We start from the raw sequence: 24,729 nt of genomic DNA on the forward strand, positions 1-24,729 counted from the left end.
CAACGCTCCTTCGTTCCTTAGAAAAGCAACCGGCTAAGCAAGCAGGAGATAAGGCACATTACACTCAGTGGTGCTCTACCTAGTATACTTTGTGACTAATAGAGACAAACATATTGTCGCAGTGAGAAGAGCTATATATATTACATATTACTCCAGTTAAAACTAGGGTTGACCCTTTTTTAGCTCAGTGGTAAAAATGCGATACATATCTCCCCTAACAGCATCGAGAAATTCTGAAGTTTGATAATAACTGAAGCCCAGAGGAGAACTGAACCAATTGGGTTAATGTATATAACTTGTTGCCTCAGAAGCTGGAGCACTACTACCATAATATACTAAAACGTGCTCCCTGTCACCATAAGGCGTTTGTAACTGTCAAAGTTTCACGAATCTAGGCGGTGGAACGTCAATATGCTCGATTATGTTTTGTATGCTTCTCCGAAACTTCCTACTGATCCCTCTTATATAGAGTCTGAAGTTTGTCTACCCATCCTAAGATACCGCGTCAAGATAGCAAACATGAGCCTTTGGTCCAATAAGCGGGAGTATCTTGGTTGATCAATTTATCAATCACTTTCTGTAGCAGATTACATCGCTTTTGCGAAGCTGGTCATGCATTGAAATGAAGAATGGTTGACGTCTATTCCAAACCACAGAAAGTCTGCAATTCCTAGATACCTCCCTTTAACCATTGAAGTAGAGCGAACCTCATGTAAGCAGAAAATGAAAGCGTCCTTTACGGTTTATTCGTCACCGAGAACAAGTAGGCAGTATCTCGCAAGGTAGTAGAATTTGATCAGGAATCGTTCGTATTAGGACATCAATAGACACAAAAGTTGTCATTTTTCTAATTCACACGACCATACTGCTATGCTTGTGATTGTACGGTATGCGTTCGTTGTTATGTCTCTCATTCCAGACCAAAAAAGGGTTGCATTTCAATCACTTCTGACTGACAACAGTTCAACCCAAATATCCCATCAACAAAAACTTCACTTTCAGGCCGTAGAAAATATCAAACCCGATCAAATCCAACAGTATTCCAATCCACGAGAAAACCGCCACCCGAAGACAAACCAAAGCAAACACCCGAAAGCACCATGCACTAAGACCAACTATTGAACCTTAACAGCAACCAGACAAGCCCTACGGAAGACCCATCCAGATCGCTCAACGGCCAGGTACCGAGCGCACGATCAATCGCAAAACCCCTCGATGAAAACAAATCAATAGTTCGGCGATGTATGCATTGAGATATCTCCGATCGAACATCTAGCCACATCCATCTTGCCCGTAGCCGGTGCTCTAGACCATCCTCCTATCCTATCTATCCCCACTGCACTATCTACCGCAAATACCAAGACCACCGCGGAGTTCTACCACAGGACCCAGGCATGACAAATCTCGACAGCGGATCTAGCCAATGGTTCTACGGCTAGTAGCTACAGGTCCTAGATCTCGGTGGCGTTGCATCCATTCAATAGTCCTCTGTGGCTCAATCGCAAGGGATCGGAAAGACGAGAACCTATCGGGTCCGGCCGAAAATAGAGTTTGCGCCCAGGCACGTGGCGGAATCCTTTGTTCTATTTTTGCCGGACTCTTTGTTGGACAATCGCTAAGACACTGACTGAGTCGGTGCCCCTGAGGGTGACAGGGGTTCATGACTCATGACTCGTGTATTGTGTTTGGTAATTTGATGAGAGGGTTGATTCGATCTTGGCTTGAGAAACGTCGTAGGATAGAAATTGGTCCACTGATCTCCTTTTTGAACTAATCGAATACAGGGGCAAGAGAATTTCCATATTCATACCATTCATGAGCCCTATCTACATGTTGTAATCCTCTATACAAAAACAACAAATCCGTAAAAACTCCACTCCAAAATATACAGATAACCACCTCCAGCTCTATCCTATCTCTTATCTCCCCATTCTCTCCCAAAGAGCACTTTGAGTAGAAAGAAAAAACTACCTCATCCCATCATTCGTCACCGAAATCTCCACCTGCTTCGTAATTCCCGGCTCCAGATGTTCCGGCGACTGGCCGCGTCCACTCACGCTCGTATTTTGCGTATGCAGCGTGCCATGCGGCTCCAGAATGCGCTCAACACTCCCCGTCTCCGTCTTCGTCCACTTCCGCTGCTGCCTCCGTGACTGCGCGGTCTCGTTCCCGCCCGCGGTGCGACGGTTGCCGCTAAACGGGCCCGTGAGCTCATAGGAGCGCGTGAACCCGCCGCTGGAGATCTTGCGCACGGACGAGATGATCAGCGGCCGGATGCACGGCACCGAGGAGGTGATGATGATGAGGGCATTCTCGACATAGCCCCACCGGATGAGCTCGACTGCGCCGTTGCCGCCGAGGTTCGTGACGCTGGGGACTTGGTCGAGTTTGGTGGTTTTGACGATCGAGGCGACCATTGCTCTGTGGATTGGTTAGTTTAGGAACTAGGGGTTAGGCGTAGGGAGTGGGGGCGTACACGATGCCCAGACTCAGGAGCACGATGAGGCTGATCTTGATGCGCATTTTCAGGTTCAGGTTCCAGAACACGACGGTGGGAAAGACGGCGAGGAAGAAGTCGGTGAAGGAGTTGAAACCTGCATTATCAGCAACCATCCAAGGTCGAGGGGTCAAGGCGACATACTGTTCGAGTAGTAGGCGAAATTGACAACGGCCTTCTGATCGGCGCAGGTCGTCTTGACCGTCGGGTCCCAGAGGATATTCACGTTGCGGCACATGCTGAGCGGCAGCACGGCGGAGGCGATGTTACCGGCCAGCTGGATGACGAGGACGGCCCATAGTGCGATCTGGTAGTTCTTGTTCGGACTGAGGATGGGAAGGAGGTAGACGATGAAAGCCGTGCGGGCGATCGTTGTGCTAATGGTGACGATGGGGATCTGGATAGCGATGTATTTCAGAACGGCCATGCGATCGTCGCTGGGGATCGTTTCGAGGTCCTTGCCGAAGCCACGCTTGACGGAGAGGGTGAGGAAGACGCAGGAGACGATTGCTAGACTCTTTGACGGATTAGAATATGTAGGGAAATTTACTGAATAAAACATACCGACGCAAGAACCATCAAGACATCATCGGCGCGGAAGTGGTTGATCTTGATCTTCGCGAAGACTCTAAGGATGACGATCAGCGCGGCAATCACAACGGCGGCCCAGATGCCTCTGTCTAGTTCGGGGCCGTGGTTGTCTCTCGCGTAGAGCTGATGGGGAGGCATGTTGCAGCCGCGCCGTTCGCTCTGGAAAGCGAAAGCAGAGATATGAGCGTCCCGGGAGTTTGGGAGAATTGACCGGTCTCATATAGTTAACATGGTTGAAACAGTGACAGCGGACGAGAAGAGGCGAGTGTGGGATGGAAATCCTGCCGGGCACCCGTTTTTACTTAATAGCGGCCACTACCAGAACACATGGGAGCCGATACCAGAGCCTTGGGAATTAAACTTTTGGCACCAACTTTGGGCAATGGATGTAAAAGCCCCGGTTGGATGGCGATTCGAGAGAGCGTTCACGACCGACACGAGCAAAAACGGAAACCAGGAGCAAAGGAGTGCCTTCGGGTCGAGAAAAAATCACCCATTGATGGTCTATAACACCGGGTGCCCCAAGGGTGGCTGCCAATAGATCGAGCGTGAACCCCGGATGAAGACGATGACAAGCATCTTTTCGGAAGGGCCTGCAGGCGCCTGACTGGCTGAGAAGCGTTGTGGCTGACAATTGGGACCAGCCAGGACCTTGGATACTGACGCTGAGGGATGGCAGATCCATGGTCCAGAAGACCAGCGAGTGGAGCCTCCGGATGGAGTCCAGGATTTAAGCGACCTGAAAAAAAAGGCCGGGCAGTGATTTGCCGGAGATGATGGTGGGGTGCCTGAACTCAAACGAGGGGATGCGGGCAGGTGATAGGCGTGGAGAGGCCCACTCGCAGCAGGAGAAAGTCAAATGTGCCACTAATTATTGGGACGGGCCTGAACGAGTCAAAGTGGCGGACAACCTTTCGGAAATCCTGGTTTTGCAACGGCTCTATTCTGCGATGGTGTCCTGCAACGGTTTATCAGATTGGCTTTGGATGTGTTGTCAGTCTCGTGGACAGACGATCGCCAGACCGCATTTCCGCATGATGTAATTCCAGTGGTACCTGAACGTTAATAACCCCGTCGCCAGGAACCCTCGGACGGGGACATTCCCTCCAAATAGGGTGCTGCGAGCATCTCCGGCGCTAGTGACTCAGGTGCCTTGGCCGTTTCTCGTATCCGGTCACTAGCCGATTCATGTAGACTAGCAACAATAATGCTGCGCTCCATATTAAGCACACCAAGACAAAGCCACCCGGCACGTGTATCTTGTTCTGGATGGTCCGGAGGGGACTCCGTTCTTAGTATCTATACTACCTATGTACTAGTGTCTGGGAGGGGCTTCCGGATTATCCGGCGCATGGACTTGGAGTCGGCCATGGAGATGAGTCCCACACGGGCATGTTACTACGCAAATGAAATAAAATTAGTCCTGACAGTAGTCATGAACGGAGACTCCGACGCCGGTAGCTCGATAGCCGAGTCCATAATGCTAGACCACGTTGTTCGGTCGTAGTCAGGCACTCCGTTGTCCGTCTCCGACCGTACTCCTGACCCGAAGAATAACCCTCTTTGTTGCTATGAAAACCGTGTGGAGGTCTTGGGTGGAAGAAGACTCTAGGTGGGAATAGAGTGCCTCGTAAGATCTTTAAACCCATGCACCGCGGTTTCTCCAGAGAGCGTAAGAAATAATATCCGAGCAAATTAAGGTCAGCGGAATGATTATGCTCTGGCAAATGGCTGCCTAGAGGATAGATTAATAGGGAATTAATTCATGGATGCAAGGAGTCTAACGCAAGGAGAAGGGCGCATTAGGGCTCCTGCGCCGGAACGATTCTAGCGCGGTGGGGCTTGCAGGGGCCAAAGACGGCGATTGCCAATCGGAATCTGGGGCCAACGCCACCAATGATGGTGTAAGACATGTCTGCTTTTTTTTTTTCTTTTCTTTTCTCCCCTGGTTTGTTTGCCTCAACTCAAGACTCGTCCTGCTACACGCGCTAGACGCTCTGGGGAACATCTCCGGATCCGGTTGTCCCTCCGAGTCTTGCAGGTTATCCATCGCGCATTGTGTGGGTGTCGTCCGTCTGGTCTAATCCGAGGTCCCGTCGTTCTTGCTGCGTTCTATTTTCTATCTTTGCTTTTTCTTGTCACCGTACATTGTCTAGGCCCTCGCCTTGCCACGGTATAAATAAATAAGAGGGAACCTCATGATCGACAACCTTTCCTCCGCGATTTCTTCCACCTTGTAACCTTATCTTTCTTTCCCCTCCCTCCGCCCAAGATGAAGTCTTCTTTGGCTTTGGCTGTCGCCGCGGCTCTCACGTCGCCCGTCGCGGCGGAATGTGCTGCCCGCTCTACCCAGTCGAACTGCCACTGCTTGCCTGGTGACAGCTGCTGGCCCTCGGCCTCGACCTGGGACTCCCTGAACAGCACCGTTGGTGGCCGTTTGATCGCGACGGTGCCTGTCGGGTCGCCATGCCACGATCCCACCTACGACGCCGCCGCCTGCAAGTCTTTGCAGGATAACTGGCACCACCCTCAGGTCCAGTATGTTCCCAGTTGATTACTCCAATGTTGATAGTGTCTAATATAATCCCACAGCCTCGACTCCTCGTCGTCGGTCATGCAGACCTTCTTTGCCAACCAGAGCTGTGACCCCTTTACTGCGCAGTCTCGGTCGTGCGAGCTGGGCAACTACCCTAGCTACGCGGTCGATGTCTCGTCCAGCGACGACGTGATTGCTGCCATTCAGTTTGCGCAGAAGAACAACATTCGCTTTGTCATTCGCAACACCGGCCATGAGTGAGTTTATTTCTATCTTATGTGTTAAGAAAGCCCGCTAATAAGGACAGTTACTTTGGTCGCTCGACCGGTGCCGGTGCTCTCTCCGTCTGGATGCACCACCTGCACGACGTCGAATACAAGGACTGGTCCGACTCCAACTACCAGGGTCCCTCGTTCAAGGTCGCTGCCGGCACCATGGGATACCAGATCCTCGAGGCCGCCTCCGAGAAGAACCTCGTCGTCGTCACCGGCGAGTGCCCCACGGTCGGTGTCGCCGGTGGTTTCATCCAGGGTGGTGGCCACTCCGCCCTCAGCACGACTTTCGGTCTCGGCGCTGACCAGACCCTGGAGTTCGAGGTTGTCACTGCTGATGGAAAGCTCGTCACTGCCAACCGCTCCGAGAACTCGGACCTCTTCTGGGCCCTCAGCGGCGGCGGTGCCGGTAACTACGGCGTCGTCATGTCCGTCACCGTTAAGGCTCACCCCGACGTCAAGGTCTCCGGCGCCGGCGTCCAGTTCACCGCGTCCGGCATCTCCAGCGAGACCTTCGACGAGGCCGTCTCCAAGTTCCACTCCCTCCTGCCCAAGATGATCGACCAGGGCGTCACCGTCATCTACCAGATGACCGCCGTCTTCTTCGCCATAAACCCCATCACCGGCTACAACAAGTCCACCGACGAGATCAAGTCCATCCTGCAGCCCTTCCTGGACGCCCTCTCCGACCTCGGCATCCAATACAAGTCCGACGTCACCGAGTACGAGTCCTACCACGACCACTACAACAAGTACATGGGCCCCTTGCCCTGGGGTAACCTCGAGGTCTCGACCTTCCAGTACGGCGGACGCCTCGTGCCGCGCAACGCCCTGGACAGCAACCCGGCCGGCATCGGCAGCGCGCTGCGCAACCTGACCCAGCAGGGCATCATCGCCGTGGGCGTGGGCCTGAACGTGTCGTCGCCGGGCGACGTCTCGAACGCCGTGTTCCCCGAGTGGCGCCGCGCCGCGGTGACGGTGCAGTTCGGCACGTCGTGGAACGAGACGGCGCCGTGGTCCGCCATGATCGCCGACCAGGACCGCATCACCAACGAGTACGTGCCGCAGCTCGAGGCCGTCACCCCCGGCGGCGGCACCTACCAGAACGAGGCCAACTTCCGCCAGCCCAACTGGCAGAAGACCTTCTTCGGCGAGAACTACTCGCCGTTGCTGCAGGTCAAGCAGAAGTACGACCCGGACAACTTCTTCTACGTGCTGAAGGGCGTGGGCAGCGAGGCGTGGTCCGTTGCCGAGGATGGCCGCATGTGCCGTACCAACTAGAAAATGGCTGGATGTTTTGTATCGTGTATAGTATGCTAGACCGTCGTTAGAGATACCTATTACCTGCGATAGATTAATTTTATGAACGTGACGTTCGCATTCGGGTTACGAGTTCAGAATGTACTCTGCATTATTCTAGAGTTTAGAATAATTCCTATTTGAATTCAGAAACGGACTACAATTGAAGTCTGGACCATGGTGCACCCATGATTGCCCGGGACAAAAGCACATGGTTGACATCTGATGCAATCCTTCCTACACATCGCCACCGTCGGAAAAACATCCGTCGCTGATTGCCACTCCCCTACCCCAAATATCCTAAATCAGCCAGAACCAGTGCAGTCTGTCTAGAAATACAACCTGAATTAAAACCACGAACCTCGGCATCACCAACCCCCAACCATCTCAATAATATAAACCCTAACAAAACAGGCAAAACAACCGCGTTCACATTTTGCGACACACAGAAAAAAAACCCCCGAACCCGAAACACGCTCAAACACCCGTTCATCCAAAATTGGGATTGGGTTTTTCTCCGTTCGGCCTTTGGGACGTTGATCGGCGCGATCGGCGGTGGGTCAAACGGTTCTTTTCCTTGAATCTGGAGACTCGGTCTTAGTCCTGCTGGTTGCGCGAACTGCGGATCCGATCGTCCGAGCCCGTTGGAATTGGAATCCACTGGATCGGCGGTACGGAGATAGTTCTATGATAAGGTGGTTTGATAGGGTATGGAGGGGTTTGATGAGGAGGAGTGAGTCATGTATACTGTCATTAGTATTACCTATTGTGAGGTATGTCTATTTACGTAGGTTGGTGCTGGTGATATGTAGGTGAGAGCGACATGTTAAATGTACGATTGACTTGGCCTGATCTCTTTGGCGGACGGGGAGTGGGATGATGCGATGCATGATGCTATCGGGGATCTGCGCCTAACCGTTTCTACCCAACAGCTCGAGTTCTTGTAACTTCTCTCTCTCTAGTTATATAGAACATGGAGTAATTAATAGAATCTTTATGGAAAGTGACATCATTCTCAGACAGAGGAAAACATCAGGCATCTACCTCGTATCAACCCAGTAGAATTCAGTAGAAGCCTCAAACCCACCAATGACCACCCTTCCAGCTCTTCCTGCATGACACGGAATCCAACGCAGCGCTTAGCAGAGGTATCTCGCCAGCTCAGCAGCTAGCAAACAGTTAGTCATGCACACCAATAACCCTCGCGAGGAATGTCGGCCTTAAGCGCCCGAGTGCGGGGTTTCTGCCCATCAGCTTGTCGATGAAGCTGTTTCTATAGACTTCATCCGGTATATAGGGTTCGCATCCAACTTCATGCACAGAATCCAAGCAGTCCAGTCCATACCTCAATCCACTCCACACCAGCCCACCAGCCCATCAAAATGATCGGCAAAAAAGCCCGCGCGAAGAAGAAATGGCAGAGACACGAGCCCTCCGAGCCAGAACCCCCTCCAGCAGAGCCACTTCAATCACCATACCCCCAATGGGACGATATTCCTGAATACCACCGGCCGGAAATAAGGCAATTCCACCTCCCTACAAACCAATCCCATCCATCCAACCTAGATATTAACCAAGTGAATAAATGTATAGTCCCTACACCACCAAACCCATCACCATCACGATCGGCACCAACAGCTACACCGTCCCGGAGTACTTCCTGCGCCCTTACCCAGCCTTCGAGCTCAACCAGTGGACCCGCATCTTCAACCTCTCCGACATCCACCCCGCCGTCGGCCACACCTTCATCCACTACCTGTACACGGGGACTTACGAGACCACAAAACCCGATCCAAACCCAGAACCCGAGATCCCATCTCCCCGGGCACTTGAATTCCACCACGCCGCGCAAACCTACCTCTCCTCGCGCCGCTACGGCCTCGTGGGCCTCACCCAGCTCGCCAAAACCTACATGCAAGTCTTCGACATCGACGTGTCCACACTCTACGTGCTCACCGTGGCGAGGGAGATCTTCTCATCCCTGCCCCCCGACGAGGTCTGGTTTTGGGGGTATATTCGCGAGAAACTGGCGATTGCGTTCGAGGACGATGAGGAGGCGTTGAGGGCGGATATTGCGAGCTACGGGGTCGGGAGGGATCCGTTTGATGCGTTTTTGGTGGGCGCGGTGTTGGAGATTTATGCGAGTGCATTGCCGGGGAAGGTTTTGAATGGGAATGGGATTGGGCATGGCGATGTGGAAGAGCAGAGCGAGGCGGATGTGTCGAATGAGGGGCGCACGGTTGAGGATGATGACGAGGAGGATGCGGCGTTTGAGTGGGATTCGGATCCGGATCCTGGGGAGCCTGTTCCTGAGGACGGGGAGGAGGTGCATGCGATTGCTGGGCCTGTTGCTGTTGCTGTTGGCAGGCCTGACGCTGTGGATGAGGCCATTCCGGAATTGGATGCTGGTCGATCACCGGATCCTGTGGGTGTGTCGCCTTCTCCTCCTCCGCCTGAGTCTCCGCCTCCAGTCGCCGAGGACTATGATCCGTGGGATCACTGGCGGAGCATCAATGGGGGGTATACGGGCCCTGCGACGGGGGTACCTGCGCGCCTGACGACGCTGGTGGAAGAGGCGTCGGAGCCGTCGGTTGAGGTTGAGGTTGAGGGAGAGCCGGTGGCGGTGGACGTGGAAGCGAAGACGATCCCGGCGGGGGAGTTCGACCTTGGGTTTTGTAGGAAGAAGAAAAAGAAACGGGGGTGGAAGTATTACGATATCGACATCGCGCCGACAGAAGGACATCCTGAGCCGGTGATTGAGGAGCCGCCGCTGGATATAGAACCGGTCCCGACGTCGGAGCCTGGCATACCGCTTCCTGAGCCGGCGGTGCCTGAGACTGCTGTTCCAGCGGATTCTCCCCCTCCACCGGTGAATGGGAATGGATGGGGTGGGTTTAAGAATCAGGAGTTCAGGTTCTATTCGTCTGCGCCGGTGGCGACGGCTGAGTAGTGGTTTGTTGGGTGTGTATAGGGTTTGATGGTTAATGGTTAGCAAGCGATGGGCGTATCAGGAAGGTTACATAAAAGTAGATTCGATTTTGTTATAGGATAAAAGGTTTAGATTGCAAAATTGCTAGTCAAGTTCATCGGCTTCTAACAGAATATCCAATGCAGCCCTCAACGTATCACAATTCCTTAACCCCCGGGAAAAGACTCCGTCAGAATGCGGTAACGTAAGCTGCAACTACCTTTGTTCACTAGCACAAGATTTACATACTTGCAGGAGCCAGTCATTCCACTGGGGATGTGAATCAAAACAAACCTTGGAACAGTCAGAGAGGAATGCTACTGACAGCAATGATGCCAAGACCCCTGGCTGGCCCTAAGTCCAGATGCTTGACAAGCAAATTGCTATCTATGAGTGAGAAAGGAATACCCAACCTATCGCATTGTAAGGTAAATAAGCAGACTGACGCAACAAGATCAGCCCAGGCCTGACCAGTGAGACACATGATTCATCAGATGGGATTCGTCAGGAGTATGGAATGTATGGCAGGTCAATGTGATTTTGTGCCTGTCATTCCCTAGTATAGGCACAGGAATGTCCATTTGACAAGCACGCACATGAGTATTTAACAGGCTTATCCCACGCACTCCAGTCTACCCCTCCCCAGTTCCACTATCTTCCTCAAATATCACATCTAGTTCCAAAATGAAAGCAATCATAGTCACCGGCGCCACCGGAAAACAAGGCAGCTCTGTAATCCGCAACCTCATCTCCAAAGACGCCCCATTCGAAGTCCTCGCCGTCACTCGCGATGTCAACTCCCCATCCGCACAGCGCCTCGCCAAACTCTCCCCCAAAATCAAGCTCATCGAAGGCAACCTGGACCAACCGGTAGATATCTTCGAGAACGCGCGAACCGCCAGCGACCACCCACTCTGGGGCCTTTTCAGCGTCCAGGTCGCCATCGGCAACACCAGCTCGGAAGAAACGCAGGGCAAAAACCTCATCGACGAAGCGATTCGCCAGAACGTCAAATTCCTCGTCTACAGCTCCGTCGACCGCGGCGGCGACGCTGTCTCCTTTACCAACCCGACTAAAATTCCGCACTTCGTGAAAAAACACAACATCGAGCATCACCTTGTCTCGGCGGCGAAGGACACCGATACGGCGTGGTTCATTCTCCGTCCGACTGCGTTCTACGAGAACCTTGTCCCCGGGTTCATGGGCAAAGTATTCACCACGGCGTGGAGCATGACGCTCAAGGGGAAGCCGTTACAGTTGGTTGCGACGAGCGATATCGGGTATCTCGCGGCGGAGGCGTTCGTGAATCATGAGAAGTATCAGGGGACGGCGGTGTCGTTGGCGGGGGATGAGTTGACGTACGAGGACATGGCGAGAATATTTAAGGAGAAGACGGGGCAGAGTGTGCCGGGGACGTTTCGGGCTGTGTGTTCGGTGCTGATGGCGGCGATGAAGGACTTTGGGGTCATGTTTCGCTGGTTCAGGGATGAGGGCTATCAAGCTGATATCGGCGATTTGAGGGCGAAGTATCCGGGGCTGAAGGATTTTGGGACGTGGTTGGAGACGGAGAGTGAGTGGAAGAAATGATAGTCTTTGATGTATTTGGATCTGACACTACATACTCACTTGCGTATCATACTCGGGCCAGTCCCGGGCATATGTATTTAGCTGACAAGAGACTTTCTAGCATTTTCCAGTGTCTTCTTGCGATCTAGCTCATCCGGAAGATGAATCTGAACTTTCCCGTCCCATTCTCCGCTCGCAACACAAAAGAATGATATGTCTTTTCTATTTCAAAAAGGAGGAAATTAGTAATCGTATTCAGAAAGAATTTCTGGGATATAATCGGCAAAGAATAATGTGACTGGCGAGAGAGGGAAAACCCGCTTGGTAAACGAAGTGAAACAGTCCGGATGCTTTCAATATACACTAGCAGTAGAGCAATGGCTTTCATTCCTATCATCTAGCAGATCTAGTCTGATTAAGCTCTTCTATAGAGTTCTTATAACCTCGATCTTCAAGGATCATGCTCGCTTCATCGCTAGCTTTCGGTTGCCGACGGTTAAAAGCAATACGGCTCGCTCACTTCGGACATCAACAAATCACTTAATGGTGAGCACATTAAGAGCAACCGAGCTTAGACGCGCAATCATCCTTGCAATCTGACAAGTTGCTGTTTTGATATTTGCCGTCTTGCACCTGATTTCGTCTGATATGGCTCGGCAGGTCAACTACCCGCTCGGGTCGGTCATATGGTAATCGCGGCACGGGGGAGGTAAATACTACTCCGAACGATGTTTTAAAGCGTAAAAAGGAGTAAAAAAAACGAAGAAAAACATACAACAGCCGGGATTCGCTGGTGGTCACCCACCCAACTACTAACCGGCCGGCGTGTGGCTTAAGTACGGCTGAGCGGACGGGAAGCCCTGTTCTCCACACCCTGTGGTCGTACGTACTTGGAGTTACTTAGATAGAATATATGTAGATAGGGAGGAAATATAATAATTTTGATATACCAGGTTATGGAAATCTTCTGCGATGATAACACAGTTAAGCCCTTCATACACCAATAGGAAGACTTCCCAGAATATCGAGTTGAGGAGCTTGGACTGCTGCCCTTCATTGAACGCCGAGGTTCAAGGAGTCAGTATAGAATGCATGTCGTACAGGTTTCGTCAGGGCCCGTTTCGAAATCCTTGTCCTCCATGCTAGGTCATAAGATGTTGTGTCACCGGCATTGATGGATGTAGCGTTTTGTGCTACTACAACTTCACGTCACTTGCATTTTCGGAGTTTTACCCTTCAGCTGATTCAACCTGGAAGCCAAGTTGCATGCATAGAGCCAAGATGACAGGATGATGAGCAGCAGCTGAGGGCTTTCCCCGCTCGTCGATCTTCTAATTGCGTCAGAGAGATTGGAAATAGACAACATCCGTCATTGTAATCGGGGCTATTGTTTTATAGCCATGATTTGCAAGCTGCTATTCAGGGACAACGAATATTTATTTCAACTATCCAAGTCTATGCCTCAGGGATAGGAGTGGGGTTGAATGGCTTGCGGGTAGGTTCTTATAGGTGCGGAAGAAAGAATCACACAACTTGAAGTTTCCATAATGCATGCTTATAGATGCGACAGAGTGCGACTGTAGAATAATTCGACAGCTGATCTCCTTTAGAACAGAAAATTGGATTGTATAGCCGTTAGCCTAGGCCAAAACTATGCAATCAGATTTGAATCCTGGCTAGTTATGAGTCGGACAGATCTAATCTTCGTCGACATTCTTATCCCTTCCACGAGTCAAGTTATCAAACCATTTGCCTTCGCGCAATATGACCCCAACGACGAAACCAAAACTCAAACATGTGCTACACCTAGCTCTCGGTTACATACACTACATCTGCGAGCTGTTTCGATGCTGGTTGAACAATGACACATAGAAATGTCATCATATCCATCAGCGTACAATGTATGACATGGTATGAAGGTTTTGTAGCAGCTCTCTCCCCGAGTCCCTGCCAATAGAAGGTCTGAAAGTTGCATAAAGGTCAACAATTTCTCCCTGGTTTCTGCCCGAGCACAAGACATCCGTTCCATCCTCTGCAGGTTTGTCAACCACCTCTTCACATTCATCAAATCGCTCTAACATCATCCAATTTATACAGAACCAAATACATCATCATCACTGCACATCACCAGATCCTAACCACACCCAACTTGCCAACATGAAGATCACTCACCCAGACGGCAGCCATTATGTCAACACCAGCGAGAAGTGGGAGATCCGCTGGGAAGACGTCGTCGAGTATGCATTTAACCCCACCCCATATCCCAATCAGGATTAAGTCAAGTCAAGGGCTAATTATCGTCAAGCAATGATCCCCCACTTGTCCAATTCTGGCTCACCCACTCGCATTCCGAACCGTTTCGCAACCCTGTGCTCCTTACTCGTGAACTCGTAGACATCAAGGAAAACAAGCATGTCGAGATACCCGGAGGGTACGTCGAGGGCATGCCGTCTGAGTAAGTTCAACCTCTCTAAGAATATCTTTCTGCATTCGTGAAAAGCTAACCTCGTTTGCCCTTCTATCTAGTCGCGGCTACCGCGTCTGGGCCATGGCAGCCGGTGACGACCCCGGCTTGCAGCCAGCGCCGCTTGCCGAGTCTCCTGATTTCGATCTCCAGAACAACAAGAAAAATGACTTGTAAGCGCTTGGCCACCTCGAGCTACACTGGTACAGTGTCTTGTGGGTCACTTTATAGCCAGCCAGGATTTCTTTGTCGAAGCTCGGTTATATATTTTCGATGCCTCGGTATGGGTTTTCTCCCGTCAGGTTTTCCCATACTGTGATGCGAATGCAGAGGCGGGTTTGAATGTCTATAGCAGTCATTGATGTTTTAATTTGACCTTGACTTGATCTGCTTGACCATTTATTTTCCAGCCTCAAACGCTGGGATTCTTAAGTGCTTGCAAGTTAGGGCTATCCTAAGCACCATACAGCGGCGTAAAGTAGGCGGTGAACAGACCCATAGAGCGGACATAGCCCGGCGGTAAGGGCACTGGCGGTAAACAACCCAGTATGCTAGAGGACAGCAGTAATGTGCAGATTGTTTCTTGAACTCTGTGCTGACGCCTGAGCCCTGTTGGTCCATACCTTCATTAGCTGCAGGTATTCCCTTGTTAGAATAGAAAGTTGCTTGTACAGCACATTAACTATTGTACTTTACGAAATTGAGACGTACCCAGCAAGTGCCGGCATTCCAAGCGGTGTGTATAAATTGACCTCGTTTATAACGATGCTTAAGGGTTCGTTTTACTTTCAAAGTTTCACTTTTCATTCCTACAAAGCGTGTGCAATGAAAGCAGTGGGAGCCGCTTCATCATAGGACTCGCAAGTACAGGTCTAACACTTGCGAAAACACTGTACAATCTTTACGGTGAAGTGTCATCGGGCACTCATGTCGGCTTACTGGGAACACTAGGTCCATTAATACTTGCCACCATAGAAAGGTCAATAGCACGCGTAATTCCGAGATAACGATTCATGGTCATCTATAAGAGTTACTGCGATGCTGTGTTCCATCAATATGTGAAATTAATCTATTCTAACTATTAGCTGGACGTTGAAGAATACTACTCGCTGTGTACTACGGAGTACGGAGCACAATAGACGGGTAGAAAGGTGGACCTCAGATCGGGACAGAGATATAACTGGTTCAACTAGTGGAGCAACGGCTACTAGTGCAGGTCGGTCTATATAAGAAGCCATGGCCGCGACTTGCGCCCGTATTTCGGCTTCAATTTTTCTCCTGGACTTTGTTCCTGTTGAATCCACCCACCAACCATGAACCCAACGAACTGTTCTCCCCCATCCTGCCCATAACAGTCTTGAACACAGCTAGAATAATCAATTTTCTTTTCCATAACCCAGTTTCTTCATTTTTCCGTTATCACTCAGGTCCAGGTGGGTCTGGTTAAGTCAGCCAGATTGGTGTAGTGGGTAACACACCTATTGACACACAGGTTCGCCTGTGCCCTTCGGGGGCAGGAGTCCCGGGTTCGAATCCTGGATCTGGTCTTTTTTTTGCCGAGTGTACAGAGTTTCACGTTTTGCTATCCATCGCCTCAACTGATACTACATGTACAAAGGATCCAAGTCCAGGTGTGATACATAGAATCTGCCAGCCCAAGCATAGTGGACCCTTTAGTGGGCAGTAGTGGCTTAGGCATTGCTCAGGACCCGCAGTCCCACTCCGGCCCGCCCAGTAAAAGCGGCGACAAGTTCCAAAAGCGGAGAAGAAATAAACTCCCGTCGATTTCCGCAGGAATCCTGTTCAGGAATTTACCGTGGCAGTAATTGACCGTGACAGTAATTGTCTGAAGTAGTGATTGTCTGAAGTAATAAATTGACCGCGGTAGTAATTGCTTGAAGTAGTAAATTGACTGTAGGAGTGAATTCTCTGAAGTGGGAAATTGACCGTGGTAGTAAACGTCTGAAGTAGGAAATTGACCGTGGAAGAAAATGTCTGCAGTAGTGGGTTGCCAGTGGCTGGAATCATCTGGTATAGTGGATTGTCGGTAGTAATTTGATAGTAGTAGTAATTTGATAGTAGTAGTAATTTGACAGTAGTAGTAAATAGACTGTAGTGGTAATTATCTGAAGCAGGAATTTTCTGAAGTAGTAAATTGACCGTGGTAGTAAATATCTGAGGTAAGAAATTAACCGTGGTAGTAAATGTCCGAAGTAGGAAATTGACCGTGGCAGTAAATGTCTGAAGTAATGAATAATGATTTGACCGTGGTAGTAAATTGCCTGCAGTAGTGGATTCTCGGTAGTAATTTGACAGTAGTAGTTAACTAACTGTAGTCGTAAACGTCTGAAGAAATAATTGTCTGAAGTAGTGGCTTACCGAAGAAGTAAACTGACCGTGGCAGTGATTGTCTGAAGTAGTGATTATCCGAAGTAGCAATTGTCTGTGGTAGTAGATTGTCACCGACCCTCGAGGACCGCAGTGGCGGTTGGCCGGGCAGCTCGTTCCCAAGGTTGTATGGCACTATATATGGCGGGTTGGACACTGGGACTCCTACAGAGTTCCATGTTGGTCTTTTTGGCGTATGACGGTGCCTATTACATGAATTGTCCGAAGTAGTAAATTGTCCGAAGCAGTAATTGTCTGAAGCAGTAATTGTCTGACACAGGAATTATCTGAAGCAGTAATTGTCCGAAGCGATAATTGTCTATAGTAGTAAATTGACCACGGTAGTAATTTGACCGTGTCAGTAAATTAACTGTGGCAGTAAGTGTCTGCGATGGTAAATTGTCCCAAGTAGTAAGTTGACAGTAGTAGTAATTGTCTGAAGCAGCAATTGACCGTAGTAGTAAATTGACCGTGGGGGTAATTTTCTGCAGTAGTAAATGTCCGTAGTAACGTGGTGAATCGACCTCAGTAGTAATTAACAGTAGGAGGACAATTACAGCGTAACAGGGGATTAAGGTAGACTTTCTCGATTGAGACCCGTGCATTTCTGGACAGGATCTGGTACATAACCTGCAATATAGACTCTATGCAGAGCAATGCGTTTTTGTTGCTAGAAGAGGGCAGTAAGATAACCGCCGGAGTAAACAACCGGCCATCACGCCACCGCAAGGAAGCCAATCAAACCCAAGAATCCAGAGCGGTGGAAAACTGCCCAAGCCAACACCCCACCGCCTTCCGACTACGTCCACTCGGCCAGAAATCGGCGTTTCGACGGGCAAAATTCCCCTCCGAAACGATTGACTCACGCATTCCCGCCCACTTCAAACTCCCTCCCCACCATCTGTTGTTCTACAATCCCCTGACCACAACACATTTGAAAATGAAGAGAGAAGACGTCGTTTACTTTGGCGCTGGGCCCGCCGCCCTGCCGACAGAGGTGCTCGCGAAGGCCGCCGAGGCCCTGCAGAACTATGACGACACCGGACTGTGAGTACCAAGCTAGCGCGGGGAGATCCTGATGTCGCGTGCGATTTCACTGACGCTTGGGGTGTCACTAGGGGCGTGGCGGAGCATAGCCATCGCAGTTCGATTGCGACGGACATCCTCAACACCATGAAGGCCGATTTGGCCTCGTTCCTGGATATCCCCGAGACCCATGATGTCTTGATCATGCAAGGTGCGTATGATTCTGCGATAACTGAGGGATAAATGGCTGATGTTAGGAAGGTGGTGGATCTGGACAGTTCGATGCGACGCTCTACAACTCGGTTGCCATCTGGGTCGAGAACCAGCGCCAGAAGATCCTGCAGAACGGGGAGATCGCCGAGGAGGACCTCATCCAGCAGCTGCGACAGAAGGTGCAGTCGGAGTTGCGCCTGGATTACCTGGTGACGGGATCGTGGTCGGCCAAGGGAAGTCAGGAGGCGGTGCGCCTGCTGGGTGCTGACAATGTGAACGTTGCGACCGATGCGCGGAAGATCAACGACGGAAAGTTCGGCAAGATCCCGGAGGAGTCGACCTGGAAGTTGAGCGAGAAGCCGGCGATGGTGTATCTGTGCGAGAACGAGACGGTGGACGGCGTAGAGTTTCCCCGGTTCCCCAAGGTGCTGGAATCGAAGGCAGCGGATGACCAGACCGTTGTGGTGGGTGACTTTTCCTCGACGATTCTGTCGCGTCGCATTCCCTTCGAGCACTTCTCGATTGTGTTCTTCGGCGCTCAGAAGAACCTCGGTCTGCCCGGTATCACGCCGGTGATTATCAAGAAGAGCCTCCTGTCGATCCTGAGCCAGTCTAAGCCCGATATTCTTCGTCGGGTGGGACTCCCCGTTGCGCCTACGATCCTGGACTATGCGGTTACGGCCAAGAACAACAGTCTTTATAACACACTCAGCATCTTCGAGTATGTCACCTTTTCAAATTGATTTGCATTATACTAACGCTGTGTCAGTGTCTTCGTTGCCGGCCAGGTCCTGAAGAAGCTTCTTGCCACCTTCCCCGACAAGGTCCAAGGACAGGAGGCCGTGGCTGGAAAGAAGGCCAACCTCCTCTACGAGGCGCTTGATGCGTACCCAGATGTGTACAAGGTCGTTCCCGAAAAGAGTGTCCGCTCGAGAATGAACCTTTGCTTCCGCGTTACCAAGGTAAATATTTCACATGCTAACTCAGAGACACGAACTGACATCAACAGGGCGGTAACGTCGACGAGGCCGAGAAGGCTTTCCTGAAGGGAGCCACGGATCGAGGACTGCTGGGCCTCAAGGGCCACCGCAGCGTCGGAGGTACGTACGAGCTGACGACGATATGTTTAAGATGCTAACTGGCCAGGTATCCGTGCCTCGAATTACAACGCTATCCCCGAAGCTGGCGTTGAAAAACTGGTTGCATTTTTGAAGGAGTTTGCAACAACTGCATAGGCGGCGTTAGAGCATGATTTAACATATGGTACAGGAATGACTTCAACACTGGGATATACCAACTACATATAGATTTGGAATGAATGACGTTTACATCACTTGACGAAATTGCAAATACACCGTCACCTCACCACCACGATAAAAAATAAAATACATTCTCATACCCATCATCCGATTCATATCCAGCTCTAACTCTATTTAGTAATTTAGTTCAACCCCTCCAACAGCTCAGGAATCAGCAGCTCGTCAAACTCCCACAACGTCGTCTGGAAATTCACCGAGAACGCACCCCCAGTCCACCACGTCGACCGACCCCCCTGCAACCCATACAGCTTCTTAAAGTACCCGTCCTTGACGTCGGCCACCGATACGCGCGCATGCATGGGCCCATGCGCCGAGAAGTCCACCCAGCTTAGCTCCTGCTTCCTACTCTCCGTCAACCGGCCCGCCTCCAGCAGCGTATCAAAGTCCTTCTGCACGAGCTTCTTCGCCCCCGCCGCATCAAGCGTCTGGTCCCCAACCACAGTGACGCGGAAGAGATGCGCCCCGCCGAAGTAGTCAATCCGCGCCGTGAACGACGGGTCCGGGAGCGCCAGGTAGTTGCTGGGGGCGGCGGACGCAGGGAGATTGAAGTAGGAGGCGTTGGTAGCGAAGGCTCTGTTGTCGACCAGACCGGTGTACTCATTGCTGTAGACGAACTTGTCGAACACGGCCTGCTCGTCGGCGTCGAGGTCGAACGGCGCCATGTTCGACGCGGTCGGCTCGATCGCCAAAAGTAGCCGCTTGGCGTGGATGACCGTCGTCTCGTTCGTCTTGTGGTTCTGCACGGTCAGCGAGACGCCTGATGCGCTGCGTTTGCTGCGAACCACCGTGCTCGAGTACAGGATGTCAGAGTGCAGGGAGTCTGCGACTGCGTCGTATAGGTCCTGGTTGCGTCCGGACGCAGGGACGAACATGTTCTGCTTGCCGAGCATGGCGCGGGCCATGGAGGCGCCGAAGCCCTGGAGGACGAAGAGCGTGGTTTCCTGCGCCATGTTGCCCAGGCCGAGTCCCGTGGACTGGTACATGAGGGGGACGGCGTCCTGCAGGCCGTGCTTGGTGATGAAGTCGGCGTAGGGGAGGAGCAGGTCGGAGGGGATGTCGTCGCCGACGGGGAACTTGGTGTAGCTGGGCTGCATGAGGGATTCCCAGGGCTCGACGATGTCGAGGAACTTGGCCATGGCGGACATCTGGTCGGCCATGGGGGGCGCGGTGAAGTTGACGGTCTCGCCGGTCAGGAAGTCGATGTATTCGGTGGTGACGGGGACGGTGGGCGAGCTGCCTCGCGCGATGCCGAACCGGTCGAAGAAGCCCGTGGCGTTGCCGGTGTCCAGGAAGGTCTTGACGCCGTAGTCGTAGGGAGTGCCGGTTTGGGGGTCGACGTAGGAGTCGACATGGCCACCCTGTGAAGTCAGTCAGATGTTGCACGGTTGAGTAATACCTCGAGCTGGAATAGCAGATATGACTCACCAGGATGCTCTCCTTCTCCACGAGAGCGATGCTCTTGCCAAAGTCATCACGGATGCGAACAGCAGCATAAGCACCGGACGCACCACCACCAACGATCACAACATCCTTATTGAGGACGTTGGATTGTGATGCTGCTGAGACCAGGGGCGCAACAGCCACAAGGCCGAAGATTGACGTTGTCAAAGACAGCATACTGTATTCTCCGAGCTGAACTTGAGATTGAAGGAGAGGAGAGGAATGGTTAACCCGGTAGAAACAGGCGCGGAGTGCCCTTTATCTGCAAACGCCTGTTCCTTTTCATCGTCTTATGCCAGGGTCTTCGGAGACGAGATTCTCGATTCATTGCATAAGCCCTCCGTCGCGATACTAACGCCATAGCGTCTCCATAGCCACCATCCACACCATTACCTTCGGGGGGAAATATCCGCAGCCCTAACTTCTTCTATCAGGCAATATCTTGGCCACTGTGTATGTCGAACCGAGGCCTGGCATAGAACGAAGGGAGTGCCCATTTTCATAGGACCGCTTGAAATACCCACCAATGAACGAGAGGGCTGAACGAGAACGATGATGCCATCAACCTGGTGAAATAAACTAATTAATTAAATCCCTGTCTAGGACGCCAGTAGTTCGACAGCCGGTCTGTGTGCCGCCGTTTGAACGTCAAGCCGTGATTGTTATTAAGATCAGGGATTGCCTGACACAAGCACATACGGAGTGAGTTACCCGAAGAGGCACTAATATAGAAACTCCCTGCAGGGATGCAACACCACCCGATCCCATCCAATGATCATCAATCTGCAAACACTGCATGCCCACACTTTTTCTGGGCGCAGAAAGGACCGTGAAAGGGATCTGTTCCGCGCGGACCGGAATATCCAGACAGGCCCACGATGAATGGAGACATCGGCGTGAACGTTTACGGCGTAGTAGGGAAACGGAGTACGGAACAGTCTGTCCTGGTTGGTGATTTGTGGATTCAGAGGGTGAGTGGGGATCAGTCCTCGGTCATTTCGATTTCGGTCCAGCCCTTTGTGATAAAGAAATGTGCAGGGTTGGTGATCCACCGACAGCGCTAGGACGGCCGGATGTCGCGGACCGAGACGTCAGAATGAAGGCCGTTGCTGTCGCGCGGGACACTAATGGTTTAGTGCGTTCAGTTTAAGACCAGCCGGACGTGGCTTTTGCTGGTCTAGGAGTAGATTGCCACCGTTGTTTTCTGTGGGGTGAAGAAGTTTCTGGACACGGAGTTGCGGTGAGAGTTGATTCTACTGGTGCACTAATTGGAATATGTCTTTCCGTGCGTTTGAAATGGAGCATAAGACGCTTCTACAGCCCGGAAGAAGCCTAGATGAAACGATTCTGTGCAGGGACAAGGAGGCAGAGGACCTATTGGAATCCCTACCTGACACATGCAATTGACAGACAGGAAAAGTAAGATTATGAACACATTCCGAAACATCCGTTCTTCCGTAACGAGCTAATATCCCAGTCCGAGAACCTGTATACTCTCGCTAGACACGTTTAGGTGTTAGCAACACAGACCAAGTCAAAGCTCCCGCGGAGACCGAGTGCATCATGCCATATTGATATCGATGTCTTGAAGTGGTATCCACTAGTTTGGTCCCACGAGGGACAGTAGCATAGAAACTTGGAACAGGTTGAGCAGTGAGCAGCGAACAGGGAGAACTGCGCAGGGAGAAGTGAGCACTTGACCGCACAATCGAAGTCAAAAGAAGATTCTTACTCGGCACACATGCATGTACCAGGATCAAGCCCACATATCCACCATCAAGGGGCGTCCGGATTAAGACGCATCAAGGGAATACGCCGGCAGAAAGTACCTTCTCCTGCTGCAAGGGGTCAAAAGACAAGGGCTTATTAAATTCCGTTAGTCACTTGGCAAAGCTAATTAGACCGGCCTATACATGCAACAAGACTTGCAGGGTTCAGAGCAGGTTTAAACCCATGTCATGATCAGGATCCCTACCATTATACACGGTGGCAGAAAATCACGCGGAGCGGCTTCCAATCGCTGCTCTAAACCTCTCGGGGTAATGTTTCCCGCAATTTATTTGATTTTGCTACTGGATTAGTTTGCCCGAGGAGTCAACTTTCATTTTAATGTCAAAGAAGGCTATTATTTGGGCAATGATTCAGAATAGTACTAGACCGTGTAAGACAGGCTTGAGCTCATACCATCTCCGAGGTTCTTTTTTCACCCTAAACGCTGCGAAGGCTGCCGCAGGAGTGTCGTCCGGTCTAACGGTTACTATGTAACTTTTTCTTTTTTCACGTTGCATAGAGACCACTGCATTTTGAACGATCATCATGGATCAGAGGTGCTAAGTGTGCTGGCCCAGCTGCCTCGATATAGCCGCATGGTTTCCTGGTGACACGCCTTGCAAGTCGGCGGCCGATGTCAGCGATGAACATATACAGTGCAATCCTAGCGAGGACCGAGGATGATACCGAGCTGGCCAGCGAGAATCATCTGGGACACATAATGGGAATACAGACGGCGTTGACGGTTGCGGCTGTTGTGGTCGTTTGTCTGCGTCTGTATGTGCGGATGAGGCTGGTTCGAAGCCATGGCAGCGATGATTGGACTATGAGTCTTGCTGCGGTATGTACTGCACCCAAGCCTGTCTAGACATCCTGTCTCCTTACGAATCAAGAAGAACTCCAAGTTACTGAACTACCTGAATAGATCTGTTCCATCGTCGGCTGGGTCCTCTTTGTCTACAAAGCCTGCCACGGGCTGGGTCGCCACATCCAATTCATCGACCAAACCGACCGAATAAAAATGACCCAGGCAGCCTTTTGGCAAGTTATTATCTGCTCGGCGGCGGGAATTGCCTTTCTCAAAATATCTATTGCCTTGAATCTCCTGAGATTTAGTCCGACGCGATGGTACACAGGATGTTTATGGGCGGGAATTGGTAAGTTTCTCTCGCGCTATCTCGGTCCTGGTTGTCTTTATTGACGATAAACTGGTCACTAACGGAGAAGGTACCGATGGTTTCGTTAGGTCTTGTTTCCACATATAGCTTCATGGGCGCGATGACCTTCTTTCTCCATTGCAAGCCGATGCAAGCGCACTGGGATACCCGGATCAAGGATGCCCAGTGCTACTCGGTTCATCTTTTCGTAACCTTTGCGCTTGTGAACACATGTATACCATCAGAAACCAGTCTATATAGAGAAAGGAACTAACCAGTGCGCTGTTAGCATTCAATATATTCACGGATATCCTCTTCGCGACCCTTCCGATCCCGGTGATCTGGAACTTGCAGATGAAGCGTCGCGTACGCATGTATTTGATCGGTGTTCTCAGTCTGGGCTACATGTTAGTCTCAACCATCTCATCCTCTCTAGATATAAACTGACAAGAATAGAGCCGTCGGCCTCGGCATCGTCAAGACCGTCTACCAACTCGCATACGGCAAAAGCATTGACACCTTTTTGTACGCCGCAGTACCTCCCTATTAACATCAACATAGACACTAACATCCCCCCACAGCAACGACTCAATCATCTTCTGGGCTCTGTACGTATACCCCCCCCATCTGTATCCTCACTTCCAAACCAACAACTAACAGCCGAAACCAAAACAGAGCCCAATTCAACACCGGCATAATCGCCGCATGCGTCCCCTCCTTAAAACCCCTCGTCAGCCGCGTCCTCAAACTATCCGAATACACGAACTCACGATCACGCTCGCACGTCCTCTACGGTAGCAGCGCCGTGGGCCGCCACACGACTACGAGGAGCAGAAATAGTCGACGCATGTGGTCCATGCATCGGGGTGATCAGTACGCGCTGGAGGAGCTGCAGAGCAACGATACCTCGGCGCCGAGGCAGTCTGATGAAGTGCGGTTCAATGGGAAGAATAAAACTATCTCTAGTGGTAATCTTAATGGAAAGGAGGGTAGGGGGGCGGTGATGAAGACGGTTGAGGATCATGGTGCTGGAGTTGATGGCGAGGAAGGAATGGAGGCGGAACAAAGTCCCAAAGGGGGGATTTTGAAAACGACGCAGTTGATTATTAGTAGTAGGGTTGTTGATTGATGGGTGGGCTTTGTTTGGTGGAAATAGTAATAAAATGCAATATAATAATAAGGGTCGGTTTCATTGGTGTGATGGTAGTCCATGGGTTGCTGTT

At 51.2% G+C, this 24,729-nt stretch overlaps 8 protein-coding genes and 1 non-coding gene across 9 annotated transcripts; 6 read left to right on the forward strand and 3 right to left on the reverse strand.

Moving 5' to 3' along the window:
- Positions 1 to 1,967: 1,967 nt before the first annotated feature.
- On the reverse strand, positions 1,968 to 3,226 carry P170DRAFT_477045 (uncharacterized protein; the record flags this gene model as incomplete). Its single annotated transcript, XM_024853409.1, has 4 exons — positions 1,968 to 2,421; positions 2,477 to 2,594; positions 2,642 to 3,014; positions 3,062 to 3,226. 4 exons carry the CDS (start codon positions 3,224 to 3,226, stop codon positions 1,968 to 1,970), a joined length of 1,110 nt encoding a protein of 369 aa, XP_024703730.1.
- A 2,128-nt stretch (positions 3,227 to 5,354) lies between these two features.
- On the forward strand, positions 5,355 to 7,251 carry P170DRAFT_465791 (putative isoamyl alcohol oxidase). The gene is made up of 3 exons (XM_024852353.1): positions 5,355 to 5,626; positions 5,681 to 5,881; positions 5,932 to 7,251. Exons 1-3 carry the CDS (start codon positions 5,361 to 5,363, stop codon positions 7,175 to 7,177), a joined length of 1,713 nt encoding a protein of 570 aa, XP_024703731.1. The 5' UTR covers positions 5,355 to 5,360; the 3' UTR covers positions 7,178 to 7,251.
- Positions 7,252 to 7,446: 195 nt separating this feature from the next.
- Positions 7,447 to 7,982, reverse strand: P170DRAFT_438064 (uncharacterized protein). The gene has a single exon (XM_024849502.1). The coding sequence runs from the start codon at positions 7,686 to 7,688 to the stop codon at positions 7,482 to 7,484; it is 207 nt and encodes a 68-aa protein (XP_024703732.1). The 5' UTR covers positions 7,689 to 7,982; the 3' UTR covers positions 7,447 to 7,481.
- Positions 7,983 to 8,409: 427 nt separating this feature from the next.
- Positions 8,410 to 10,145, forward strand: P170DRAFT_511029 (uncharacterized protein; the record flags this gene model as incomplete). The annotated part of the gene is made up of 2 exons (XM_024854842.1): positions 8,410 to 8,717; positions 8,789 to 10,145. The coding sequence occupies exons 1-2, from the start codon at positions 8,578 to 8,580 to the stop codon at positions 10,143 to 10,145; spliced, it is 1,497 nt and encodes a 498-aa protein (XP_024703733.1). The 5' UTR covers positions 8,410 to 8,577.
- A 612-nt stretch (positions 10,146 to 10,757) lies between these two features.
- Positions 10,758 to 11,759, forward strand: P170DRAFT_438065 (nucleoside-diphosphate-sugar epimerase family protein). Its single transcript, XM_024849503.1, has one exon. It carries the CDS (start codon positions 10,848 to 10,850, stop codon positions 11,748 to 11,750), a length of 903 nt encoding a protein of 300 aa, XP_024703734.1. The 5' UTR covers positions 10,758 to 10,847; the 3' UTR covers positions 11,751 to 11,759.
- A 3,885-nt stretch (positions 11,760 to 15,644) lies between these two features.
- P170DRAFT_t128 lies at positions 15,645 to 15,740 on the forward strand. Its single transcript has one exon. It is a non-coding gene; the product is annotated as a tRNA-OTHER (tRNA).
- Positions 15,741 to 17,499: 1,759 nt separating this feature from the next.
- On the forward strand, positions 17,500 to 19,107 carry P170DRAFT_438068 (O-phospho-L-serine:2-oxoglutarate transaminase). Its single transcript, XM_024849504.1, has 6 exons — positions 17,500 to 17,628; positions 17,700 to 17,818; positions 17,869 to 18,541; positions 18,590 to 18,782; positions 18,830 to 18,920; positions 18,967 to 19,107. The coding sequence occupies exons 1-6, from the start codon at positions 17,522 to 17,524 to the stop codon at positions 19,053 to 19,055; spliced, it is 1,272 nt and encodes a 423-aa protein (XP_024703735.1). The 5' UTR covers positions 17,500 to 17,521; the 3' UTR covers positions 19,056 to 19,107.
- Positions 19,108 to 19,181: 74 nt separating this feature from the next.
- P170DRAFT_465795 (NAD(P)-binding protein) lies at positions 19,182 to 20,756 on the reverse strand (the record flags this gene model as incomplete). Its single annotated transcript, XM_024852354.1, has 2 exons — positions 19,182 to 20,497; positions 20,565 to 20,756. The coding sequence occupies 2 exons, from the start codon at positions 20,754 to 20,756 to the stop codon at positions 19,262 to 19,264; spliced, it is 1,428 nt and encodes a 475-aa protein (XP_024703736.1). The 3' UTR covers positions 19,182 to 19,261.
- A 2,236-nt stretch (positions 20,757 to 22,992) lies between these two features.
- Positions 22,993 to 24,635, forward strand: P170DRAFT_360773 (uncharacterized protein; the record flags this gene model as incomplete). The annotated part of the gene is made up of 7 exons (XM_024844435.1): positions 22,993 to 23,194; positions 23,315 to 23,506; positions 23,596 to 23,739; positions 23,796 to 23,913; positions 23,963 to 24,031; positions 24,088 to 24,114; positions 24,182 to 24,635. 7 exons carry the CDS (start codon positions 22,993 to 22,995, stop codon positions 24,633 to 24,635), a joined length of 1,206 nt encoding a protein of 401 aa, XP_024703737.1.
- Positions 24,636 to 24,729: the final 94 nt, after the last annotated feature.

This window comes from Aspergillus steynii (genome assembly GCF_002849105.1).
Source record: "Aspergillus steynii IBT 23096 chromosome Unknown P170scaffold_5, whole genome shotgun sequence".
In the NCBI taxonomy this organism is placed as follows: domain Eukaryota; kingdom Fungi; phylum Ascomycota; class Eurotiomycetes; order Eurotiales; family Aspergillaceae; genus Aspergillus; species Aspergillus steynii.

Bases quoted from the DNA above. Each gene is read 5' to 3' on its own strand.
- P170DRAFT_465791 (XM_024852353.1), top strand. From the start codon at position 5,361: ATGAAGTCTTCTTTGGCTTTGGCTGTCGCCGCGGCTCTCACGTCGCCC. The intron at 5,627-5,680 runs GTATGTTCCCAG...ATAATCCCACAG, and splicing joins TGGCACCACCCTCAGGTCCA to CCTCGACTCCTCGTCGTCGG. The intron at 5,882-5,931 runs GTGAGTTTATTT...TAATAAGGACAG, and splicing joins ATTCGCAACACCGGCCATGA to TTACTTTGGTCGCTCGACCG.
- P170DRAFT_438064 (XM_024849502.1), bottom strand. From the start codon at position 7,688: ATGAACGGGTGTTTGAGCGTGTTTCGGGTTCGGGGGTTTTTTTTCTGT.
- P170DRAFT_438065 (XM_024849503.1), top strand. From the start codon at position 10,848: ATGAAAGCAATCATAGTCACCGGCGCCACCGGAAAACAAGGCAGCTCT.
- P170DRAFT_438068 (XM_024849504.1), top strand. From the start codon at position 17,522: ATGAAGAGAGAAGACGTCGTTTACTTTGGCGCTGGGCCCGCCGCCCTG. The intron at 17,629-17,699 runs GTGAGTACCAAG...GGGTGTCACTAG, and splicing joins AACTATGACGACACCGGACT to GGGCGTGGCGGAGCATAGCC. The intron at 17,819-17,868 runs GTGCGTATGATT...GATGTTAGGAAG, and splicing joins TGATGTCTTGATCATGCAAG to GTGGTGGATCTGGACAGTTC.